Below are 23,511 nucleotides of genomic sequence, written 5' to 3'. Positions count from 1 at the left end.
TATACATACATACATAAATGAGAGAGAGAGAGAGAGAGAGAGAGAGAGAGAGAGAGAGAGGAAGAAAGAGGGGAGGGAGGAAGAGATAGTGGGATGAAGGAAGAGAGAGAAAGAGGGACAAGAAGAGGGAGAGAGAGAGTGGGAGGGAGGAAGAGAGAAAGAAAAAGAGAAAGAGTGGGAGGGAGGAAAAGAAAAGGGAGAGAGAGAAAGAGAGACTATGAAGATGAGAAATTAGACAGTTATACTATCTCTAAGTACAATAGAACAATGTTCTATCCCAGGAAACAAAAGGACTGGACCTTGCAGTTTTCAAATACATGTTTTTTATAACATTTTATAGTATTCTTTGTCACTCTTTTAAAAGGAATACTGGCAATGATAAGGCCAAATTCTGAAATGTCTTGTTTGTAGATTGGGAGGAGATAAAGCTGGGGTGTGTTTGCTTCAAATTGACTCCTGAGAGTCAACTGTTAAACTTTCAGTTTGAGCATTTTACACCTCAGAAACTGGCATATTTAAGGAAGGGTTAAAAATGAAGATGATACTTGAAAGTATGTGTTCTGCTTACATTCCAACATAACCCCACCCACCCAGGGTTGTTAAACATTTACCAGCACACCCCTGAGATAAAACCAAATAAGGAGAATGGACATGCTTTCTCATCTTTCTCTGAAATGAACAAGTTTAAAGATGAAGTCATTCGTGTCACTCTCTCTGAGCCTCCATACTTTCCTCTTTCTTTTAAGCTTTCCACAACTTCTAGCCCCATGAAAGTAGACATAGAGTCTGAGGAACATGAAGCAAAAGTAAGAAAAAATAAATTAGATGGTATCACTAGCAATGGGATGGTAAAACTCTCTGCTCATCCACCTGGAGACCTGAAAGAGGAGGAAAAGATAGAAGAACATTGGCTATAGGAAATTATACTTGGATGAAGTTACAGGTTCTGAACATGATGTCTCATAAATTGAGGAATCCAAAGAATAGAGTCTAATTTGTGAATCTGGTTGTCATGTAGTTTAAGAGGATATATTTTTTGTTGTTGGATGTTTTCAGTCATGTCCGACTCTTTGTGACCTCATTTGGGCAAAGATATTGAAATGGCTTGTCATTTCCTTTTCCAGCTCATTTTATAAATAAGGAAACTGAGGCAATTAAGTCACTTGCCCAGGGTCAGACAGCTAGTAAATGTCTAAATTAAGGACAGTTATATTCTAAGTACAAGAAAATAATATTCTATCCAAGGAAACAAAAGGATTGGACCTTGCAATTCTCAGATGTGTTTTTTAAAACATTTTTATGGTATTGTTTGTGTCAAGAGGAATGCTGGAGATGAAAAGGCCATATTTCTGAAAGTATGTGTACTGGGAGGAGCTAATCCAGGGGTGTGTCATAGCCATAAATTTTAGTTTGAGCATTTACACCTTAAAAGTTGACACACTTAAGGCCAGATTTGAACTCAGAAAATGAGTCTTCCTGACTCCATGCCCAGCACTCTATCCATGATGCCAACTAGCCGCACTTACTCATGATATACCTGAATAAATAAAGACCTGTAATCATCAGAGGTCTTAATCATCCTCCAGCTGGTCCGTGGATGAAGGCTCCCCTATCATTTCTTTTCATAGATTCTATACTCAAACACTGGGGATTGCTGAAACTTTAGTGTATACAAAGATTGGGGAAAATAACTGCCTTTACAAAGATTTTTCCTCACCTCCTTATTCTCATTCTTGTGGATGCAGAGATGTGATGATGTCATTGGAATTTGTCAGAAAGGCATTTATTTGAAGGATTTCCTGTAAAAGAGGAATATACTTGAAAAGGAAGTGGGACTTATTTTAATGACACTAAACTGTTTAGTCTGTTCTGGATCAAAAAGTTAAATACATACATACATATGTAGGGAAAAGGACCCTTTAACTCTGTTTGGTACTCAGAAAAAGCCATGTCTTTTGAGAATAGCCAAATTAAAATTTCACATTATTCAGGAAGCACAATAAAGGATACTTTCCCCCATCAAATGAGACACAATAGAGGTCAATAAGAAGTTGGAGGGGGGTAAATCTCATCACTGCCTTTGTTGGGATGTCACCCCAGGCTTCCAAGTAATCCACATCTACCTGGATATATGAGTTGCTAGGTAACTCTCACCACAGTATCCTTTGGCATTTTCTCCTTCTATAATAATTTGATGATCTGTCAGCATGAATTCTTTTACCAGGATCAAACTAAGATTACAGATGAGTCAAACTGGTAGTTCTAAAATATTCCAGCTGACAAGAAGAAATCCCAAGATTTAGAATTAAAGCAAGGTGCAGCAACTGTTTCCAGGCTAACATTAATGCTAGCTGTTCTTGGGTCAGCTATTTGGTTCAATTCACAGAATAATAGACTTGTAGTCAAAAAGAAGTGAATTCAGCCACTGACTAACAATATGAACCTGGTCAAATCACTTAACCTGTTTGCCTAAGTTTCCTCACTGGTAAAAAAGACAAGAAATTATTATTATTAAGCACATATTAATAAGCTATTAAGCACATACATTGCAGGGTTATTGTAAGGACCAAATGATATAATATTTGTAAAGTGCTTTGGAGGCTACATAAATGCTAATTATTATTATTATTTTAATTGGTTTATATTTATAACACAATACATGATGACTATTAAAGCTATCCATCTTTTATACTCATTAGGCGCCTGCCATGTTTTTCTAGAAGTTTCCAGCTCTTTTTTCCTTATCTTTCTAAGCTTCCAGTTCCCATATCTATATTTACAATGTCTATAAATGCCTCGCATTGTATAGCAAACCAAATATCAATTGTCAAAATAAAAATGCCATGGGATTTTATAAAACAAATCATGAGGAATCATATGATTAAAGCAGACTAAAGCATATATGCCACAAATTAATTATAATTGCCATTTAACATGATGGTGCAAACAGTATTCTGGCAGGGCTATAGCGAAGTTGCCAGTTGAGGACCATAGTGGAAGAATCCACTTGGAAAGCCAAGTAACTGCTGCATAATTACAATACTTTGATCCAGAAAAAGACAGATTTAAACAAAGCAGAAACAAAACTAACAGTAAAAAATTGCTCCATATTTTACAAAATTTACCACTTTTTTTTGAGATCTGATACAGCTTGGACTCCTACCAATTTTTTTTTCATTAATTCCACTAATATCCTTGACCTTTTATCCTTCCAGATGAATTTTGTTATAATTTTTCCTAGTTCTCAGACATAATTTTTGGGTAGTTTGATAGTTACATTTATTTCAGTTGTATTGTAAAATAGGTAAATTAATTTAGGTAGCAGTTAATATTTTTCCAATTGCTTAGGTCTGACTTTGTGCAGAAAATGTTTTATAATTGTGTTCATATAATTGCTGGGTTTGCTTTGGTAAGCGTATTCCTAGATATTTTCAATTATCTATAGTTATTTTAAATGGAATTTCCTTTAGTGTCTCTTGCTGTTGAACTTTGTTAGTGTTAAATACAAATGCTGATGATTTCGTGGGTTTATTTTGTATCCTACAACTTTGCTAAAGTTAAATTTTTTGGTTGATCCACTGAGGTTCCAAATCACTCTCCAGAAATCAATTCACCACTCCATGAACAATGCATTAGTGCAATTTTTTTTCTCTCATCCCCTCCAACATTTTTTGTTTCCCTTTTCTGTCATGTTAGTCAATCTGACTAGTATGAGGTGGTAATTCAGAATTGTTTTAATATGTATTTCTCTAGTCAATAGTGATTTACAGCATTTTTCATATGATTATAGAAAACTTTGATTACTTTATCCAAAAACTGCCTGTTAATACCCTTTGACTATAAATTTGACCTAGTTCTTGATATATTTATGAAATGAGGCTTTTTATCAGAATAATTTGCTATAAAAATTTGTTCACATTTATGATTACTGATTTCCCTCCATTCTATTTCCTCCCTATTTATCCTACTCTCACTCCTTTTACCCTGAACATCATTAAAAGTATTTCGCTTCTGACCGCTGTCTTCCACAGTAACCTTCCATTGTACCAATCTAATCCTTCCTTTCTATATACCCATCCCCTCCTTCTTCCCAATATGGAAAGATAGATTTCTCCACAATACAGAAAGATAGAACACACAACTTAATGTATATGTTATTCTCTTTTTGAGTCAGTTCTGTTGAGAATAAGTTTGTTTTATTCTAATTTGTGTTTTGATCTTCCCAGTCACCATAGTAACTATCTATGGCAGGTTCTTTCTGTTGGTGTTTGCTCATTTTTCAAGCTTTCTTAACTCTTTCTTGACTTTTTAATTTATTTTTTTTAAATACTGTTAAAATTGGGCTTTATTCCTGGGGTATAGTTGCACTGTTCCAAACTTCAAGTCTTCTGTGCAGCTCCTTTTTTTTTTAATATTTTATTTTTTTAGAAACATTTCCATGGTTACATGATTCTTGTTTTTACTTTCCCCTTCACCCCCCCCCACAGCCAATGAACATTTCCACTGGTTTTAACATGTGTGATCAATCAAGACTTATTTACATATTATTGATAGTTACATTGGTGTGGTCGTTTAGTGTCTACATCCCCAACCATGCCCGCATCAACCCATGTGTTCAAGCAGTTGTTTTTCTTCTGTGTTTCCACTCCTGTAGTTCTTCCTCTGAATGTGGGTAGCATTCTTTACCATAAATCCCTCAGAATTGTCCTGGGTCATTGCATTGCTGCTGGTACAGAAGTCCATTACATTCAATTTTACCATAGTATATCAGTCTCTGTGTACAATGTTCTTCTGGCTCTGCTCCTTTCGCTCTGCATCAGTTCCTGGAGGTCTTTCCAGTTCACATGGAATTCCTCTAGTTTATTATTCCTTTGAGCGCAATAGTATTCCATCACTAGCATATACCACAATTTGTTTAGCCATTCCCCAATTGAAGGGCATCCCCAGTTTTTTGCCACCACAAAAAACGCAGTTATAAATATTTTCGTACAAGTCTGTTTACCTATGATCTCTTTGGAGTACAAACCCAGCAATGCTATGGCTGGATCAAAGGGCAGGCAGTCTTTTAGAGCTCTTTGAACACAGTTCCAAATTGCCATCCAGAATGGTTGGATCAGTTCACAACTCCACCAGCAATGCATTAATGTCCCAATTTTGCCACATCCGCTCCAACATTCATTACTCTCCCCTGCTATCATTTTAGCCAATCTGCTAGGTGTGAGGTGGTACCTCAGAGTTGTTTTGATTTGCATTTCTATAATTATCAGAGATTTAGAACACTTTCTCATGTGCTTATTGGTACTTTTGATTTCTTTATCTGAAAATTGCCTATTCATGTCCCTTGCCCATTTATCAATTGGGGAATGGCTTGATTTTTTATACAATTGTTTTGGCTCCTTGTATATTTGAGTAATTAGACCTCTGTTAGAGATTTTCATTATAAAGATTTTTTCCCAGTTTGTTGTTTCCCTTCTGATTTTGGTTGCATTGTTTTTGTTTGTACAAAAACTTTTTAATTTAATATAATAAAAATTATTTATTTTACATTTTGTAATTTTTTCTAACTCTTGCTTGGTTTTAAAATCTTCCCTTTCCCATAGATCTGAGAGGTATACTATTCTATGTTCACCTAATTTTCTTATAGTTTCCTTCTTTATATTCAGGTCATTCACCCATTCTGAATTTATCTTGGTGTAGGATGTGAGATGTTGATCTAAACCTAGTCTCTCCCATATTGTTTTCCAATTTTCCCAACAGTTTTTGTGAAATAGTGGATTTTTGTCCCAAAATTTGGGCTCTTTGGGTTTATCATACACTGTCTTGCTGATGTCACTTACCCCAAGTCTACTCCACTGATCCTCCCTTTTGTCTTTTAGCCAGTACCATATTGTTTTGATGACTGCTGCTTTATAGTACAGTTTAATATCTGGTACTGCTAGGCCCCCTTCCTTCACATTTTTTTTCATTATTTCCCTTGATATTCTTGATCTTTTGTTCTTCCAAATGAACTTTGTTACAGTTTTTTTTTCTAATTCAGCAAAAAATTTTTTGGTAGTTTGATAGGTATGGCACTAAATAGGTAAATTAATTTGGGTAGAATGGTCATTTTTATTATGTTAGCTCATCCTACCCATGAGGAATCTATGTTTTTCCAATTTTTAGATTTAGTTTCGTACAGCTTCTTTTGAAGTGGGAATCTATAAGTTTTCATTTCTTCCAAGGTGGTATAATCTAAGGAAAGATGGGTTTATTATTCTCTAGTCCTGAGTTCTGCTCCATGAGCAACCACAAAAACTCTTTTCCATTCTGAAACTCATTTTCTGCTTCCCTATGGTCAAATCCTCTCTCTAGTGCATTAGTACTTCTCTTCACACTGGGTCTACAATTCCAGAATTGCAACCCAGGTGCATGTATAGGCAGTGCAATAGAATCCTGCACCTGATGCAAGCAAGGAAACCCCTGTAATCTCTTTCTGACCAATTACCTGACCCCCTTACCATATGTAGACTGAGAACTCCAGAAGCCTCTGCTCTTGGTTTGGTTACATCCAAGGCCTGCTACTGGCTTCTAGAGGAGAGACCTGCCCTGGCACAGCCTGCACTCCACACTCATCCTAGTGCAACAGACATTTCTGACAATCTTCTAAGTTGTTTTTGGGTTGTTTACTTTGTCCTTTTATGGATTCTGCTGTACAATATTCATTTTGAGGTGTTATTTTAAAGATGATTGGAAGAGAATATGGAACAACTTAGGCCAGCCTCTGCCTTTTTCTCCACCATCTTTCCTCCACCCAAAACAAATTCCAACAAACTATTGGGTAGGATTCTCATTTTCCTACTAGCAAGGGTGACTCAGACATCTCTATTTTTCTATATGGAAGAAAATTTCACCTTCAAAAGCTCATATTTAAATTATACATTTTAAAAATCTATGAAGTCTTACTTTCAACATTAAACTATAAGAACCAATTGATTTGTCCTTATGTAGCAAACCAGCAAACATTAAAAGGTCCATTAAAATATAAGACATTTCTAGTTTCAGGGTTTTTTTCATCTTAAAATTGATGAAACTTTTTCTTTTCTCACATATATCCCCAAAAGAACTGATGTCAATTCCAATTTTCTAAGATCTTTTTTCTTTTCAATAGAGCTATTTTTAATAGAACTATTTATCAAATCTAAAATGCTTCTCACCATAGGTAAGAGGCCACCAAATGGATTTGGTGTAGATAATGCACATTTGGATTTGCACCCTACCCTGGCTTTTCCACATGCTTGCCAACAGCTACAGGAGGAGCTGATATAGCTTGCAAAGCCTGTGGAATTTCATTTTTCAGTTTTTTAGATTCTCACCAATCATTTTGTCTAAATATTCAGAATGTGACATGTTTTAAAGTATGTCTTATTTGAGGATACAAAATACTGAACACTAAAACATTTTTCCTAATGCTTATAAGAATCTATTTTACAATTATCTATTTTTTTCTGCATTTGAGATATATTGTTTTAAGATGATTTGTGTCTCAATGCTTACTGAATTTCAGTTTCAAAATTACAAATTTAGCATTTCTAATCATAAAATTAGAGATTCTCTCTGAGTACATATGCAGTTAACCTTCATACATGTACATTTTAAAAAACAAAAGTACAAATTTTCAAACATCAATTATTGTTTGGGAAATGTTAGTTCAAAGAGGTGAATGCAAATAATCTTTCAGGAATGTGAAAGCCAATTCAGTGGGACACCCAAAAGAATAAACCTTGGCAACTTCTAGTTCCTAGTTTCTAGCAATATTACCTTAAATGCATTTGCCTTATAGAATAATAGTAAAAGTACTCCTTCCATTCAGAAGCTCAGCAAAAAGTCTTGTTGCATATATTCCATTCTTAATTATTTATTTGACAATCTATAACAAATTCAGAGAAAAATTCAAACTTAGTACCTAATAAAATTTACAAATCCATATTCAAATGATCATTTCAATTTTTGTGGATTATGAATTTAAACTCCTTTATTTTCAGGGCCATAAATCATAGGATTGAGAGAGAGAGATTTTTTTATTTCCCATTATCTTTTTTCCCATCTGAACCAGATGAGAGAGAAAGAAATAACCTAAATTACTGCTTTAAATTGACTAAAATAATATAAGACAATTCTAAAATTTAACAACTTCTTACTGAAAATGCTTTTGTTCTTTTTGGAGCAGGCTCCAACTCAATTAAAGGTTCTTTTTTTCTTTTGTCTGAACAGTTCTTGTCAAAAACAAGCATTTCAGCTGGTATTCACACACTCAAATGGACAACCATAAAATATAGCAAGACTCACAAATCAAAATCTAGGAACTCTTTAGAAATCATTCTGTGCCTATCAACGATGCCCCCCCCTTTTGTCCTCTTTCATCTTCTATTTTAATTTAGTCCTTCATGATTTTCCCCTCTTTATTCCTTTTTGTAAAGTGCATTAGAAATCTCTGGGAAACAATAGTTCCTTTAGATATTGGAATTCTCTTAGGAGCAAAGTCAAGGTTCCTCTTTCCCTTTGCCTCAGTCCATTGTAAACTTCACCAAAAGAGGGTCATTCTATAAGACTGGCAACCAAGGTGATACTCTGCCTATAAAGATCAAGCGAGGTAGGAATCATAGTTCTGACAGATGGCTCACAAAACCAGACACACATAGGGAGAGGAAGAGAGATAGACAAAGACAATAAATCTACAGCAGGAACATCATCTGAGCCTTAAGCACCGACTATTTGGCTTTCATGAAAGGCATCCTAGATGACTGAATGCCTAATAATATGCCTGGTTGGGTCAAGGACAGAGTTTAGGGAAGCTAGTTAGGGCTCTCTGAGCAACTTGAAGAACCTCCTACTCAGACATTTAAAAATAATTTAGAGTCTTTTCCACAGTTTTAGTTAAGAGGAGTTATTTCTTATAAGAATCCACTTCTAGCAATCTGGCCACACAAAAACTGGGACTTCTCTCAGGAGTCAATTGGCATTAAATAGAACAAACTAGATGGACCATAAAAAAGGTGGGGGGCAGTTATGATTACAAATTATTCTGAGAAGAGGAGGTTTGGGCTTCTAGGTCTGTGTTTTGGATAGGAATTTTGGTCAACAGGCCGAATCTCTCATAGTAGAAAAAAAAAAAGAAGATAATGTAGATCGCAATTCTCTAAAACTTTATTATTATTACAAGCCATGGTATCTATCCAAGGAAAAGCATTTTTCTAAAAAAGAAAGCTCTAAGAAGAGAATTGGTTCTTATTATGAACATTTTTACTCACATATATAGCATAAAATGAATAAAAGAGATGAAACAGTTAGGTTGAATTATAAACTATTTCTAAGTTTAAGAAATTGAGAGAGAGAATTTATTAAGTGCTTACTATGTTCTAGGCACTGTGTTAAGTGTAAGGGAGACACATACAAGAAAATATGATAATCCTTATCCTCAGGGAGTTTACATTCTAAAGAGGAAACTGGAAATGTAGGGGAAGATAAGACAGGTAGAAGGATGCTTCTACAGGGGCCAGGCAGCTGGTGAAAAGATGGAAAAGTTCAGAGAGTGACTGAAATGGAAATGTAGACATAGGATTCACCAATTTGGAGAATGTAGCCTTAGGTAGAAGTTTCTTCAAGGTGGGAAGATGGACAATAAAATGGTGCAGTCTAGAGAGGAGGTGGGACCAGAAGTTTATCATAGATGGATCCCCTTCTGAAACAGTGATCCAGACAAGAGATTCACTAACCACGGGAATGAGGATTCAAGAAAAAGGTTTCTCTGGGGTGGGAAGATGGTTTGCAGAGTAGAGAAATCCATAAAATAGGTTGAGCCAAGAGATTAAAATGCACTGTCACAGTCATAAAAGCAAGAATAGAATATATTATGAAAGGTTTTGCAAGCAGATTGGAACAGCAGTAAACCAAAAGAGAGGGAGGTGGTTATGACTAAACATTTTAATCTGAAATGGTGTCTTATTTCAAGATGAAGTCACTCATGTAAAAGAGAGTCACTTTTACAGTCTCTGTGTTTCTATCCTTTCTGTAAAAAGAGAAGATTATGGGTGGGAGTCAACTGAATTGACCTAATTGTTTTCCCATGTTATGAAAGAGAGCTGGGGTGATAAATCAGGAAATAACTCCTGTGTAATAATCAAATGCATAAAAAAAGTTTTTAAAGAGTGGATTGGTAAAAATATCAAAATCCTTTTTTCTACATTATTTTTTTCTCAATTACATGTAAACAATTTTAACATTCATTTTTAAACTTTTGAGTTCCACTTTGTACACAGCAACAGCAATATTATGGAATGATCAACTATGAAAAACTTAGCTACTCTCAATAGTACAATGATCTGAGGGATTTATGAAACGAATGCTATCCATCTCCAGAGAAAGAACTGTTGGAGTCAGAATGCAAATCAAAGCACATGATTTTTTCACTTTAGTTATTTGGGTTTTTATTTTGGGGTTTTGGTTTTGCATGAGTATTCTCTTACAAAAATGAACAATACAGAAATATGTTTTGTGCGATAATACAAGTATAACCCAGATCAAACTGCTTACCAGCTCTGGGAATAGGGAGGGAAAGGAAGAAGAGAGACAATTTGGATCATATATAACTTAAGAAAACTTATGTGGAAAATTGTTATTACATGTAGTTGGTAAAATAAAATATCTTTAAGAAAAATAAAATAAAAATTTGAGTTTCAAATTCTCTCCCTTTTTTCTTCCCCAAATCCCTCATCAAGAAGGCAAGCAATTTGATATAGATAATACAAGTGCCGTCACTAAAAATTTCTTCAAAAGAAAGCACAGACCAAAAACAAACAAAAAATTCAAAATAAAAAAATGTTAAAGGTATGTTTTGATCTGTATTCAGACTCTATAAGTTCTTTCTCTGGACTTGAACAGCATTTTTCAATCCTTTTAAATCATGGTCATTGTTATGGTCAAAATCCCAAAGTCATTCATCATTGATCATCATACTATTTTACTATTACTGTGTATGATGTTCTCCTTGTTCTACTCTCTTCACTTTTCACTGGTTCATATAAGTCTTCCCTGATTTTTCTGAAAAGATCCTGCTCATCATTTCTTATACACAGTAGTATTCCATCATAATCATATATACCGCAACTTGTTCAGCCATTACCCAATTGATGGATGTCCCCTCAGTTTCCAGTCCTTTGCAACCACAAAAAGAGCTGCTATAAACATTTTTATACATAAAGATCCTCTTTCCTTTTTCTTTGATCCATTTGGGATATAGATCTAATAGTACTATTGCTGGGCCTAGACATTTTATAGGCCTTTGAGCATAATTTAAAGCTGTCCTCCAGAATGGTTGGATCAGTTCACAATTCTACCAGCATAACGGTAGTGACCCAATTTTTCCACATCCTTTCCAACATTTGTCACTTGTCTTTTCTGTCACATTAGTCAGTCTGATAGGTGTGAGGTTACTTCAGTTGTTTTCAATTGTATTTGCCTAATCAATGGTGGTTTAAAGTGCTTTTTAATATGACTATAAATAGCTTTGATTGTTCCTTTAGAAAACTCATTTTCAAAGACTTGTACAAAAATATTTATAGCCACGCTTTTTCTGGTGGCAAAAAAATGGAAAACGAGGGTATGCCCATCAACTGGGGAATGGCTGAACAAATTGTTGTATCTGTTGGTGATGGAATACAATTGTGCTTAAAGGAATAAAGAACTGGAGGAATTCCATGTGAACTGGAAAGACCTCCAGAAATTGATGCAGAGTGAAAGGAGCAGATCCAGGAGAACATTGTACACAGAGACTGATACACTGTGGTACAATCGAACATAACAGTCTTCTCTACTAGCATCAATGCAAGGATCCAGAACGAGGCTGAGGGACTTATGAGAAAGAAAACTAGCCATCTTCAGAGGAGAAACTATGGGAGAAGCCCATAAGAAAAACAGCTGCTTGAATACATGGGCTGATGGGGATATTACTGGGGATGTAGACACTAAACAATAACTCTAGTCCAAATATCAATAATATGGAATTAGGTCTTAATCAATGATACATGTAAAACCCTGTGGAATTGTGCATCAGCTAAGGGGGGTAAGAGAGTTTGGGTGAGAGGGAAAGAACATGAAACATGTAACTATGGGAAAATATTCAAAATAAAAATTTTTTAAAAATTAAAAAAAAGAAAACTCTTTTTCAAAAAGAATTGGGGGATATGTTATGAAGGAAATGAAATAACAAATATTCTTTGCGATTAAAACTCAAGGAATCAAGAGAGTTTGTATGGTGTCATGGGAATCCATCTTCTAAGAGCTATTACAAATAATGTAGGAATAATTGAAATTGTGGCCTTATCCTAACTCTGTCATTTCTAATAATGATAACAATTTGCATTTATATAGAATGATTTATTTTCACTTAAATTTGATCAATAAGCTTGTGAAGCAGGGGTTATTGGAATACTATGTCACCCATTTCACAGATAGAGATAGCAAGGATCAATGAGTTTTAGTAATGTGTCCAGTCCTGCATAAACAATAAGCAACAATATCAGAGATTGAATCCTAATACAAACAAGTAGTGATACAATCTTAGCTCTCTAGTTCTCTGAATCTTGGTTTCTTTGCTTATAAATTCTAGTTGTCAGCACCATAAGGGATAAACTGAGTAACATTTAAACAAGTGCTCATTCAAAACATTTTTGTTTCATGTTTCATGGCTATGGGATCACAATATATGGCATTTGAGTGCACATGGCCTTCAATGGAATAAGATCAAAGGCAGGAAGCAGGATGATTTTCCCATATCCTGAGGCAATGATGGTGAACCTATGGCACAGGTACCAAAGATAGCAAGCAGAGTACTTTCTGTGATTACATGGCCACCCTCCCCACTCTACCTCACAACCTCATTACTAGTTCATTACTAGAAAGGCAGAGGGACTCTGGCGGGGCTGTTCACCCCCTCCACTATACCTTACAACATTTTTTCATATCCCTTGCCCTTCTGCCCAGCAGCCAATGGGAGCACACAGGGGCAGCTCACAGGCAGCAGAGCTGGAGGGGAGTGGAGTACTTGGGTCACCCCCCTCCCCATCTCTACACTCACTGAAGACATTCCTCACTTCCATTTGCCCCTCCACTGAGCAGCCCAATGAGAGTGCTTCCTCCCTCCCCTGTGTGTGTTGGGGGGGCAGGGGGAGCATTACATGATGGGGGAGGGCACATCATGCAGTCTCTAAAGGGTTCACCATCATTGTCCCAGGGGGAACATTCTCAAGCCTCCTTCAGAATGCACACCAAAGCCTACTAACAGTAACAAAGTATGCCAGTCAACTTACTCACTCCAGAAAGACTGAATAAGGCTCTTGCCAAACACACTCAACAAGTATTCCTGAAACCTGGGTTACATAATAGTTTATCATATCAGAGTTCCATGATCCAGGCTTAGGAAAAAGTCAGGACTATAGGAAGACAGCATACTAATGGTTCTCCATATGTTTTATTGCTTTGCATGTCTGATCTGCCACCAACTCTTACCAAGCCTTCAGAGGACCTTCAGATAATTGCATGAAGGGAGGCAAATTAGCTGGACAAAAATAAATACTTCTGCAAAACTGAAGAGAGAATATCATGAAGTTCCCTTCAAAAATGGGGTGGAAGGGCAAATAGGTGACTCAGTGGATTGAGTGACAAGTCTAAAGACAGGAGGTCTTCAGTTCAGATCTGGCCCTGAGACACTCCCTAGCTATATGATGCTGGGCAAGTCACTGAACCCCCATTGCCTAGCCCTTACTGCTCTTCTGCCTTGAAATCAGTACAGAGTATTGATTCTAAGCTTTAAAAACAACTGAAACTAGACTATATGCAAGGGCATGCTGGAGCAAGCTCAAAGTGGCTCAAAAAAGTTGATTGTTAAATTATCATTATGGATACTTTTACTTTAGAAAGTGACAAATGCTACAAATCGAAGCTTGACTATCTTATTGATTGTCTAGACTTAAAGTGATATGAAATAATAATGTAAACTAAACTTAAAAATGTGTCATTGGTACCGTTTTGTTATTTGGGGTTTCTTTTTTTCTGAAAGCCAGCTTTTAAACATTCTCCTATACACCACTGACTAAATTTAAGATAACTTCACTTTTCCAATTTTAATTATTATTATTATGTTATATAATAATTAACCTGTCATTGATTCTTCCACAGGTTTAAGAGTACAGAGTCTGCCTATAACAACCACCTTTCCTGTTTCTCTTCCGGAAAAACTGACCACATTACCTCCTACCTGGACCAATCCACCACAGAATACTGTTGATGTAAGCACCTCCTCCAGCAATAACACACAAAATAACTCATTATTAACAGTGACATTGTCAGCTGAGACAACTCCACTTCCTGGAAACATATCAATAACATCAAGAGACCCAGAAAGCACCAGCAAAGTCTCCAAACAAGAATCAGTAGTTACCACTGTTGGTCAGAAGGAGAAAGGAACAGAGCAGAACCAATCCTTGCCCACAATATTACCACCAAGCAGCCAAGACCAGTTCACAACCACAGTTGTAGGACTCATTTCTACAATTCCAGAAATCAATAATGGTACTGAAACTCTAAGTACAATTTCCCCTTCTCCATCAGACATAGCAGCAGCCACTTCCCCTCAAGCATCATCCTCACCTTCTTCATCACCATCTTGGTTGCCACCAAAAGTGTCTCCAACTAGTATAGTCACAGACCCCATTATAGCTGAAAATACAACCCACCAGGAGGGCAGTGAAGGATTCTTGGGAACTCCCACAGCTACACCCCTTGGAGCTGAACACACTCCTAATGAGACACCAACACTCCCTACTTCATCTGGACCCATGACAGAAGAGACCACTTCCCAAGTAACAGTGCCAACCTATGAGGTGGAGGGCACTGACAGTGGTACAGTGTCCCCTCGGATTATCATGGAAGAAGTTGAACATGCATTAAGTTCAGGTGAGTTGAATGGTTCTAGAACATTAGAACCTAACAATGCCTAGAGGTACAAATTAGGTTTAAAGATAACAGGCAAGTGGAAGCAAATTATTTGCCAGTTAAAAACCAGTTTGGAATCTTAGGCTAGTGTGAATGACACCTGGATATAAACATTTTACCTTTAGACATAGAAAAACAAAATTCAGTTCCTACAAACATCCCATGGAACCTTATAAGATCATATCCATTGATGGCCTCATTATGGTTTATAATTTATTTCTGGCAACATGGCCCCAGCAATTGCCCATCGCTTTAAAAATCTATACATGATTTTGCATTGGGTTAAAACATTTTTTAGTACATGTGCTATTTTTAAGTTCAGAAAAGTCCTGAAAGATTTAAAAGTGATGAATAAAATGCTTCTCTTAAGAGGAAAAAAAGTTAGATGGATGAGCCATAAGGAAATAAGACAGATGATCTAAAGGTTTTTTTGAGTCAATAAGAAAATCTCAAGTGTTTACTACAGATAATTGGGTTTGTTTTCTATGGTGCTAGTACTGATGCTGTTGATGATAATGGTATTGATGAGGATAATTATTATATATAACATGATGGTATGATATGATATAACATAATATATAATACAATATTATATGACATATAATATCTGTATTCATTCTCCTGTCATTTGTAGTTTAGGTACCTGTACTGTCTCTCTTCTCCCTCTCTTCTTAATCTCCTAAAATGGCTTCTAACCTTATCATTCCACTGATATTGTTCTCTCTAAAGTTGCCAATGAGCTCTTAGTTGTAAAACCCAATAACCTTTTCTCAATTTTCATTGACTTCTCTGTAGTCCTTGACACTATTGACTACACTCTCCTCCTTGATATTCTCTTCTATCTAGGTCTCATCCTACTTATTTTTATTTATTTATTTATTTATTATCTCATCCTACTCTTTTGCTAGATCCTCAGCCAGTTCATATCCTTTAACTATCAGTATCCCTCAGGGTTGTGTCCTGGGTTCTCTTCTCTTCTCCCACAATACTACTTTGCTTGGTCATTTCATCAGATCCCATGGATTTAAGATCTATATTTATGCTAATGATTTTCAAACTCATCTCTTCTGCTCCAATCTCTCTGCTGGCATCCAGTCTTGTATCTCTAAATGCCTTTCAGGCATCTCAGTTTGGATGTCCAGTAGATATCTTAAATTAAACTTGTCTAAAATGCAACTCATCTTTCCTCCTAAAATCTATCCCACCTCTTACCTTTCCTATTATTGTAAAGGAAGAAATCATCCTTCTAATCTCTCAGGCTCCCAACCCTGGAATCGTCCTGGATTCCTCACTTTCTCTTACCCCCCCCCATATTCAATCTGTTGCCAAAGTCTGTCCATTTCACTTTTTCAATATTTCATGAATATATTTTCTTCTCTGATGCTGCCATCACTCTGGTGCAGACCCTCATTACAATAACTAGCTGGTGGAACTGCCTGAGTCATGTTCTCCCATCTCCCTTCTATCCTTCATTCAGCCACTAAAAAGTGATTTTCCAAAAGCACAAGTCTGACTATGTCCCCCACTGCTCAAAAAACTTCAATAGCTCCCCACTGCTTCCAGGATCAAATACAAAATGCTGTTTGGCATTCAAGCCCTTCATAATATAGCCTCTTTGTACCTTCTAGTCTTTTTACACATTACTCTCCATCATATACTCTTCAGACCAGTCTCTTGGCTGTTCCACAAACAAAACAGTTTATTTCTTGACTCCAGGTATTTTCTCTGGCTGTCCTCCTTGCCCAGATTGCTCTCCCTTCTCATCTCTACCTCCTGGCTTCCTTCAAGTACCAACTAAAATTTCATCTTTTATAGGGAGCCTTTCCCAATCCCATTTGATTCTAATGACTTCCCTTTGTTAATTATTTCCTATTTATCTTGAATATCATTTGTTTGTGTATATTTGTTTGTTGTCTTCCTCATTAGGCTGTGAGCTCCTTGAGAGTAGGGGACTGCCTTTTGCCTCTTTTTGTATGTGCAGTGCTTGGCACAGGGTCTGAACCATGATAGACAGATAAATGTCAATAGATTGATAACTCTTTTCTGTCTTAAATATCTGTCTTCAATAATCATTTTAAGTTGATTATTTCTCCTAGATATAAACTTCTCTGCAATGTCTAACATCTCCTAGGGATGACTATGAGTCTTGACATCCCCTTCTAAATATAGAACATAAAAAATGAGCCCTACTGCCTTCCTCATCATGCACCAAAATTTGGGATTTATTTTCCCCTAATTTTCCATTCTTAAGTCCTGGTGTGATTTAATGTCTGAGACATCTGCAAAGCTGATTAATAAATATGACAGGATCGAAGTAATTAATTTCATAGCCAATGGGCTCAATTTAACCAATTAACCATTAAGATTCTTGCATCTTTGGACTGTGTTCATTATTACAACTGTTCATCTCCTGCTTGACAGCTTTGGGGCAGGTGACTCTGGGGCACCATTCTTTGCTCCCTACCATGTTATGTGATGAAAATAATAACTTAGCATTGTGCTTGACAACTACTGGGTCAGTATCCTTCCTAGGGCTCTCAGAACATTCTCCTCTCATCCATTTGTATTTTTATGTTGTCTTTGAATATAGAAAATACCAGCCAGGAAAGTCACTCTTGCTAATACTAGTTCTTAATCTGGGATCAGTGGACTCCCAAGGGATCATGAAAAAATTTCAAGGACCCATTATCTTGGATAGGGAAAATTGTACAATTATTTCAATATAGTTGGTTACCTTTAAAGTCATATGTATTTGATTTTATGCATTTGAAAGTATCATTTTAAGAATGAATCTGTAAGCTTTGTCAGATTGCCAAAGGGTTCATAAGACAGAAAAGGTTAAAACCCCTTGACCTAGTGGAATACTAACCTTCACTTAGCTGTTTGAAAGATATTCATCAAAGATAACTTCAAACTTATAATTTTCTTCATCAACCTGGTTTTACAAGGACATTCTACCATTTATGGAAAAAATAGGTTTTTTGGAATAGAAGAATAGGTGGTAAAGGGAGGTTCATCCTAGATCCAGTGAGCCAGGGTCAGCGAGTGACCTTGCCCTTCAGGAGATGCATCACAGAATAGCTCATCTCCAGGGAAAGTTGGGGAGTCTCCCTTTCTCTGCTCATGAAGTCTAGGAAGCACAGGTTCATGAGAAGCCCAAGGAGATGGGAGTGGTTACAAAGCAGGGAATGGAGGGGAGGGAATCAGCATTTTTAAAGTACCTACTGTAGGTCAGGCATTGTGCTAAATACTTTTACAAATATTAGCTCATGTGATCCTCATAATAACCCTTCAAGATAGCTGTTCTACAACCTCTAAGGGAGGCAAGGGCAGACTGGGGCCTTCCAACTTTTTTGAGGATATCCATGCCTTCTGGATACTAGGAGTGTTCTTTCCTTGGATGAGGTATTTTGTTTGTCTTTTGTCCTTCTGGTAGGATTCTCAAATTTTCCCAAATTGGTTTGGGTAGGGATTTGAAAATGTAAAAAAGCAAGAGAGAAGCAAAAGCATCCTACTTGACAAAAAGGACAGCCCCTTCAAGATACATTCCCCCTTATTTCAAAGAGGGAGAGGAAGAAAGCTATTCAGCACATTTATACGAAATCTGATTCCCCCAAAGGAGTTTGTCAGTAATGAGATGGTAAATATGAGTAGATGTAAGCGGAAATGTATGCAAGATTGATCTTCAAAGGAGTAAAGCTGGATTCCCAAGACCCCTAAGTACTACCTGTGCCATTTCAAATCACTAATGCTAGTGCCTTCCCTGTAATATTTTCTCTAATATATTCTGCCTATGTAGTGTTTGTACATAAATTTTCTTGTAAGTTGTGTTATGAGTAAGATGAGATTAGCTAGTTATTAGGAATTAAGATGTACCTAGCAGGAAGGAGCTGGAGCTGGGAATTCCAGGTAGGAATGAAGGAGGAGGAAGTGTGTCTGTGCCCTGAGTGTGGACTCCATTAGTGGTGGGCAAAACTGTTGCCAGCCTGGGAGACCTCAGAGCAAAGGACACCCTGTTTCCTGTTTTTCCCCTGGGATCCTGTGTGGTGTGGCATCTAGTAAAGGACAGATCTACAGAGCCAAGAGAAGAGGACAGTGCTTCAAGCAGAACCCTCTCTACTTGGTTCCTGAGACAACTTTAGCTTCTGGCATCCAGAGATCATCAGTGAATTGCAGTGAGAATCCCAAAGCCACAAAAGCCCCAGCTGTACTCAAGCCTGGCAGGTTCCAGGTGTGAGGCAGAAACCCAGAGACTCCATTTACAGCTCCTTGGGCCCTGTTAGTTTAGATCACTAAGTTAGAGTAGAATAAGTCCTCCCATTGCCCTGTGGTTTTATCCCTTAGATTTTAAGTATAGAAATCCTTTCTCACCTTTTAGTCTAACATAATTAAAGCTGTTAAGTCCCTTTTACCTTGTCAGCCTGTTACTATACTCTGGTCTAGTGGAAGCTGGGAGACAGTTAAGATCAACTGCCATTCCTGTGGAAATCCAGTAAAACTCTGGTCTCTTCATAAATCCTAAAGTGTGTTCCCACAAAATACTTAGTTTATTGTAATATCTCTGGTGACCCCATTACCTTACTTATATTTTCCTACAGTTGCCTCCTCCATTAGAATGTAAATTATTTGAGGTCAGGGAATAGTTTTTGTTAGTGTCATTGTCATTGTTGTTTTTCATTCTTTGCACCCTAGTGCTTAACAGAGGGTCTGACATATTGTGGACACATATTAAATGCTTTCACTTGACATGTTATGAAAGAGAAGGATGGCCTTACATGGAAACGGGGAGGAGTGGCATTTCAGAGATCTCAAAAATGTTTTCCCAGACCTAGAATAGCTGGGAGCCATGGTTTCCAAGGAATGCTTCTCTCCTATCCTCTGGGACCTTTAATTTGCCTTAAAGCCATTGAATCTGAATCCCAAAATATGGGGGGGTGGAGAGTGGCAGGAACCAAAATGTGAATTGGAGGGCAGGACAAAGTGAAAAACCGAGGCTTCTTCTCTTTGCTTAGCTACTTGTCCTGAGGCATAAAGGAGGCCAGGGATCCCTGTTCTTCATGGGCTAGTACCCCCCATGCTGAGAAAGGTCAAATTTCAACCACCTGTCTGAAAGAGAAAGAGCTAGTCAAAAGAAGTAGGTCCCAGGCCCTGCTCTAACAACAGTTCTAATTTTCTGTTTGTTGTTATTGTCTTTCATTCATGTCCAACCCTTCATGACCCCATTTAAAGTTTTCTTAGCAAATATGCTGGACTGGTTTTCCATTTCCTTCCCCCAGCTCATTTTACAGATGAGAAAACTGAGGCAAACAAAGTTAAGTAACTTGCCCAGGGTCACACACCAGGAAGGGTCTGAGGCTGGATCTGATCTCATGAAAATGAGTCTTCCTGATTCCACTGTGCCACCTAGATGCCCTAGCTACTGTTTCTGTTTACTCTTTAGTAAAATGAAGAGATTGAATGAGGTGGTCTCTAAGATCTTCTAAATTCCAGTCTACAAATCATGAAGACTGACTCTTTTTTTGTTCTGTATCAGTTTCAAGAGCAATGCATCAGTTCTAAAATTCTTAATTCTTACCTTCTGTCTTAGAATCAATACTAAATATCAGTTTCAAGGCATAAGAGTAATGAGGGCTAGGCAAATGGGATTAAGTGACTTGCCTACTATGTGCCAAATACTGTTCTAAATGCTAGTGATACAAAGAATGAAACCATCCCTACTTTTTTAGATTCAAATGGGAGTGGAGGAAACAATAAGGACAAAGTATGTATATAGAGAATCAATATCTGAAAGTAAATAAATACCAAGAGAGGGAATGAGTTGTTATGAGGACCAGGAAAAACATGCACAGCAAAAGTGATCCTTCGGCAGTATATTGGGGGAGGAAAAGGATTCTGTGAGGAGAAGGGAGGAAGGAAAAGAAAGAGGGCATTTCCAGGATGGGGAACATCAGGTACTGAGACAAGAGATTGGATATCAGGTGTGAGGAACAGAGAAAGCCAGTTTTCTCAGATCTCCAAGTATGGGAAAGACAGTAATGTCCAATGACACTGGATTGGATCTGGAGTAAGACGGGCTTTTTAAAAGATAAGTAGGGTGAGTCAGTAGATAGAGAGCCATGCCTGGAGATAGGAGATCCTGGATTCAGATCTGGTCTCAGACATTTCCTAACCATGTGACCTTGGGTAGGTCACATAACTCCCATTGTCTAGCTCTTCTGTCTTGGAACTAGTATATGGTATTGATTCTAAGATGGAAGGTAAGGTTTTGTTGGGATTTTTAAGAGACACAGAAGAATTTCTATTCTAAAATAGGTATTTTTATTCTTTTTGAGTGTCATAGACTCCTTTGGTAGTCAGGTGAAACCTATAGAAACTTTCTCAGAAGAGTGTCTTTAAACACATAAAATACATAAGGTATAAAGAACACTTTGCAATACAGGCATCGAAATTTTTTTTGTTTTTTAAAACAAGTTCCTAGACCAACAGAATTTATTGAGAAGAGGAGTATAATAGTTAAATTTAAAATCTTGTATTGAAGGGGCAGCTGAGTAGCTCAGTGGATTGAGAGTCAGGCCTAGAGACGGGAGGTCCTAGGTTCAAATCCGGCCTCAGACACTTCCCAGCTGTGTGACCCTGGACAAGTCACTTGACCCCCATTGCCCACTCTTTCCACTCTTCCACCTAAGAACCAATACACAGAAGTTAAAGGTTTAAAAAAAATCTTGTATTGAGAATGTGATAGTTAATATTTAAATTAGTATTAGTAATGGGTAAATCTAAATCTTGTATATTGAACTGGTATGAATATAATTGATCTGACTGCATTGATATTGAGTGTTGTTAGCTTTGATTGAAGGCCTGAGGCAGTTTAATCCAACCTAAATTTATTCCATTAAAGTAGTATAGGAATATAGATATGAAATAAGAAATAAGAAGTTACAACTGTTAATCCTAACTCTAATATTTCTAAATAAATCAACTCCCACCAACTGCTTCTCACAAAGTTGCTTCTTGTTCACTGAGGTGAAACTGCACTGTACTACTCTCACTGGCTAAAAGATGAAAATTCCTATAACTATCTTATCCTAAGCTGATTTATAAAATCTCAAATTGGTATGAATTCTTTATCTTTAAACACCTCCTTAAAATAATATATTAAGTCAAACTTTCATAAGCAGCCCTCAGTTTCTCTTCACAGAGGCTGATGCAGCTCCTCTTTCCCTCAGTACTTCACTAGTCCAAATCTCTGTGACAGTTCATACAAAAGCTGCTCTTCGGTGCCTCCTGTGGCTCAGAAGGGAAAAACTCTCAGTAACACTTTTTCTCAGTTCTTTTTATGTATCTCAAAACTCAAATAAAACTCTCCAAAAATAACAAACAAATCTTCCTTGCTGTCAGAGAAATACCCAGCCAGCTGCTCTTGGATGTCCAAGACCCAGGCACCAACTCTCTTCAAAATCAGTCCAGGCCCCTAGCCAGAAATCCCAATCTCCCAACTGTGTCTCCTCCCTTAAAGTGACCTTTCCAAGTTCTGTGGTCTTCTCCCTTAAAGGGGAAGTAGTAAAATGAACAAAACTCTTTCTCTTGATCTTAACTTATTCCAAATAACAATAAATAAAATCCTTATCAACAGAAGTGGCATTGATATATTAACATATCTAAAGATATTAATAAATTTTGTTAACATAACAATTATTTGACCATATGAACATAATGTGCTTTGGAAGCAGTATGAAGGAGGGACTAAAAGAAAGAAACCCGATTATTAGGCACTTTTAACAATCAAAGCCAGAGGTTATGAGAACCTGAACTTTGCTTTGTGAATAGAGCAAAGGGGTATCAAAGATATGAGTGATGTTGTCAGCTAGAAACTGCAAGATTTGGCGATCTGATTGGATATGTAAGGTGAGGGAGTGTGAGCAGTTAAGGATAATACCATGGTTATACACTTGGGACACTCAAAGTATGGTGAGTCTGCAAGGTTTGGAAGAGGAGTGAGTTTGAGGGAAAAGATAATAAGTTCTGTTTAAGACACACTGGCATCTCGGTCAACATGCTTTCATTGCTTATCATGTGCCAGGCACTGTACTGGTGTCAGGCCATACCGATAGAAAGGTCCAATGGGCAATTGGTGATGATGAAACAGTAGCTCAGGGGAGACACTAAAGTTAAATACATAGCTATGGGAATCATCTGCTTGGAGACAGATAATGAAACCGATGGGAGCTGACAAAGTCATCAAGAGATAATGTGTAGAAAAAGGAGTGAAGGAGTGGGGGGGGGGGTCTATGATGACTTCACCATTATCACTCACCATCTCCCAAGTAGAAACAGCAAAATTCAGCAACTGATTGGATATGTGGGGTGAGGGAGAGGGAGAAGTTAGGGATGACACCATCCTTACAAACTTGGGAAACTCGAAGTATGGTGGCATCTTCAAAGTTTGGAAGAAAAATGATCAACAGGGACTTCAAAACACCCCTG

The 23,511-nt window shown here is 37.1% G+C and overlaps 1 protein-coding gene across 1 annotated transcript in view; it reads left to right on the top strand.

Annotated features, from left to right (window-relative positions):
* Window positions 1–23,511, top strand: part of PARM1 (prostate androgen-regulated mucin-like protein 1) — a 145,454-nt gene that overhangs the window by 83,725 nt on the left and 38,218 nt on the right. The window contains exon 2 of the mRNA XM_044681594.1: window positions 14,212–14,988. Coding sequence (XP_044537529.1) covers window positions 14,212–14,988 — 777 coding nt within the window. The remainder of the gene's footprint in view (window positions 1–14,211; window positions 14,989–23,511) is intronic.

Source organism: Gracilinanus agilis, chromosome 6 (genome assembly GCF_016433145.1).
Source record: "Gracilinanus agilis isolate LMUSP501 chromosome 6, AgileGrace, whole genome shotgun sequence".
NCBI classification, from domain to species: domain Eukaryota; kingdom Metazoa; phylum Chordata; class Mammalia; order Didelphimorphia; family Didelphidae; genus Gracilinanus; species Gracilinanus agilis.
The sequence above is the reverse complement of the archived record's forward strand: the minus strand, read 5'-3'. Positions and strand labels throughout refer to the sequence as shown.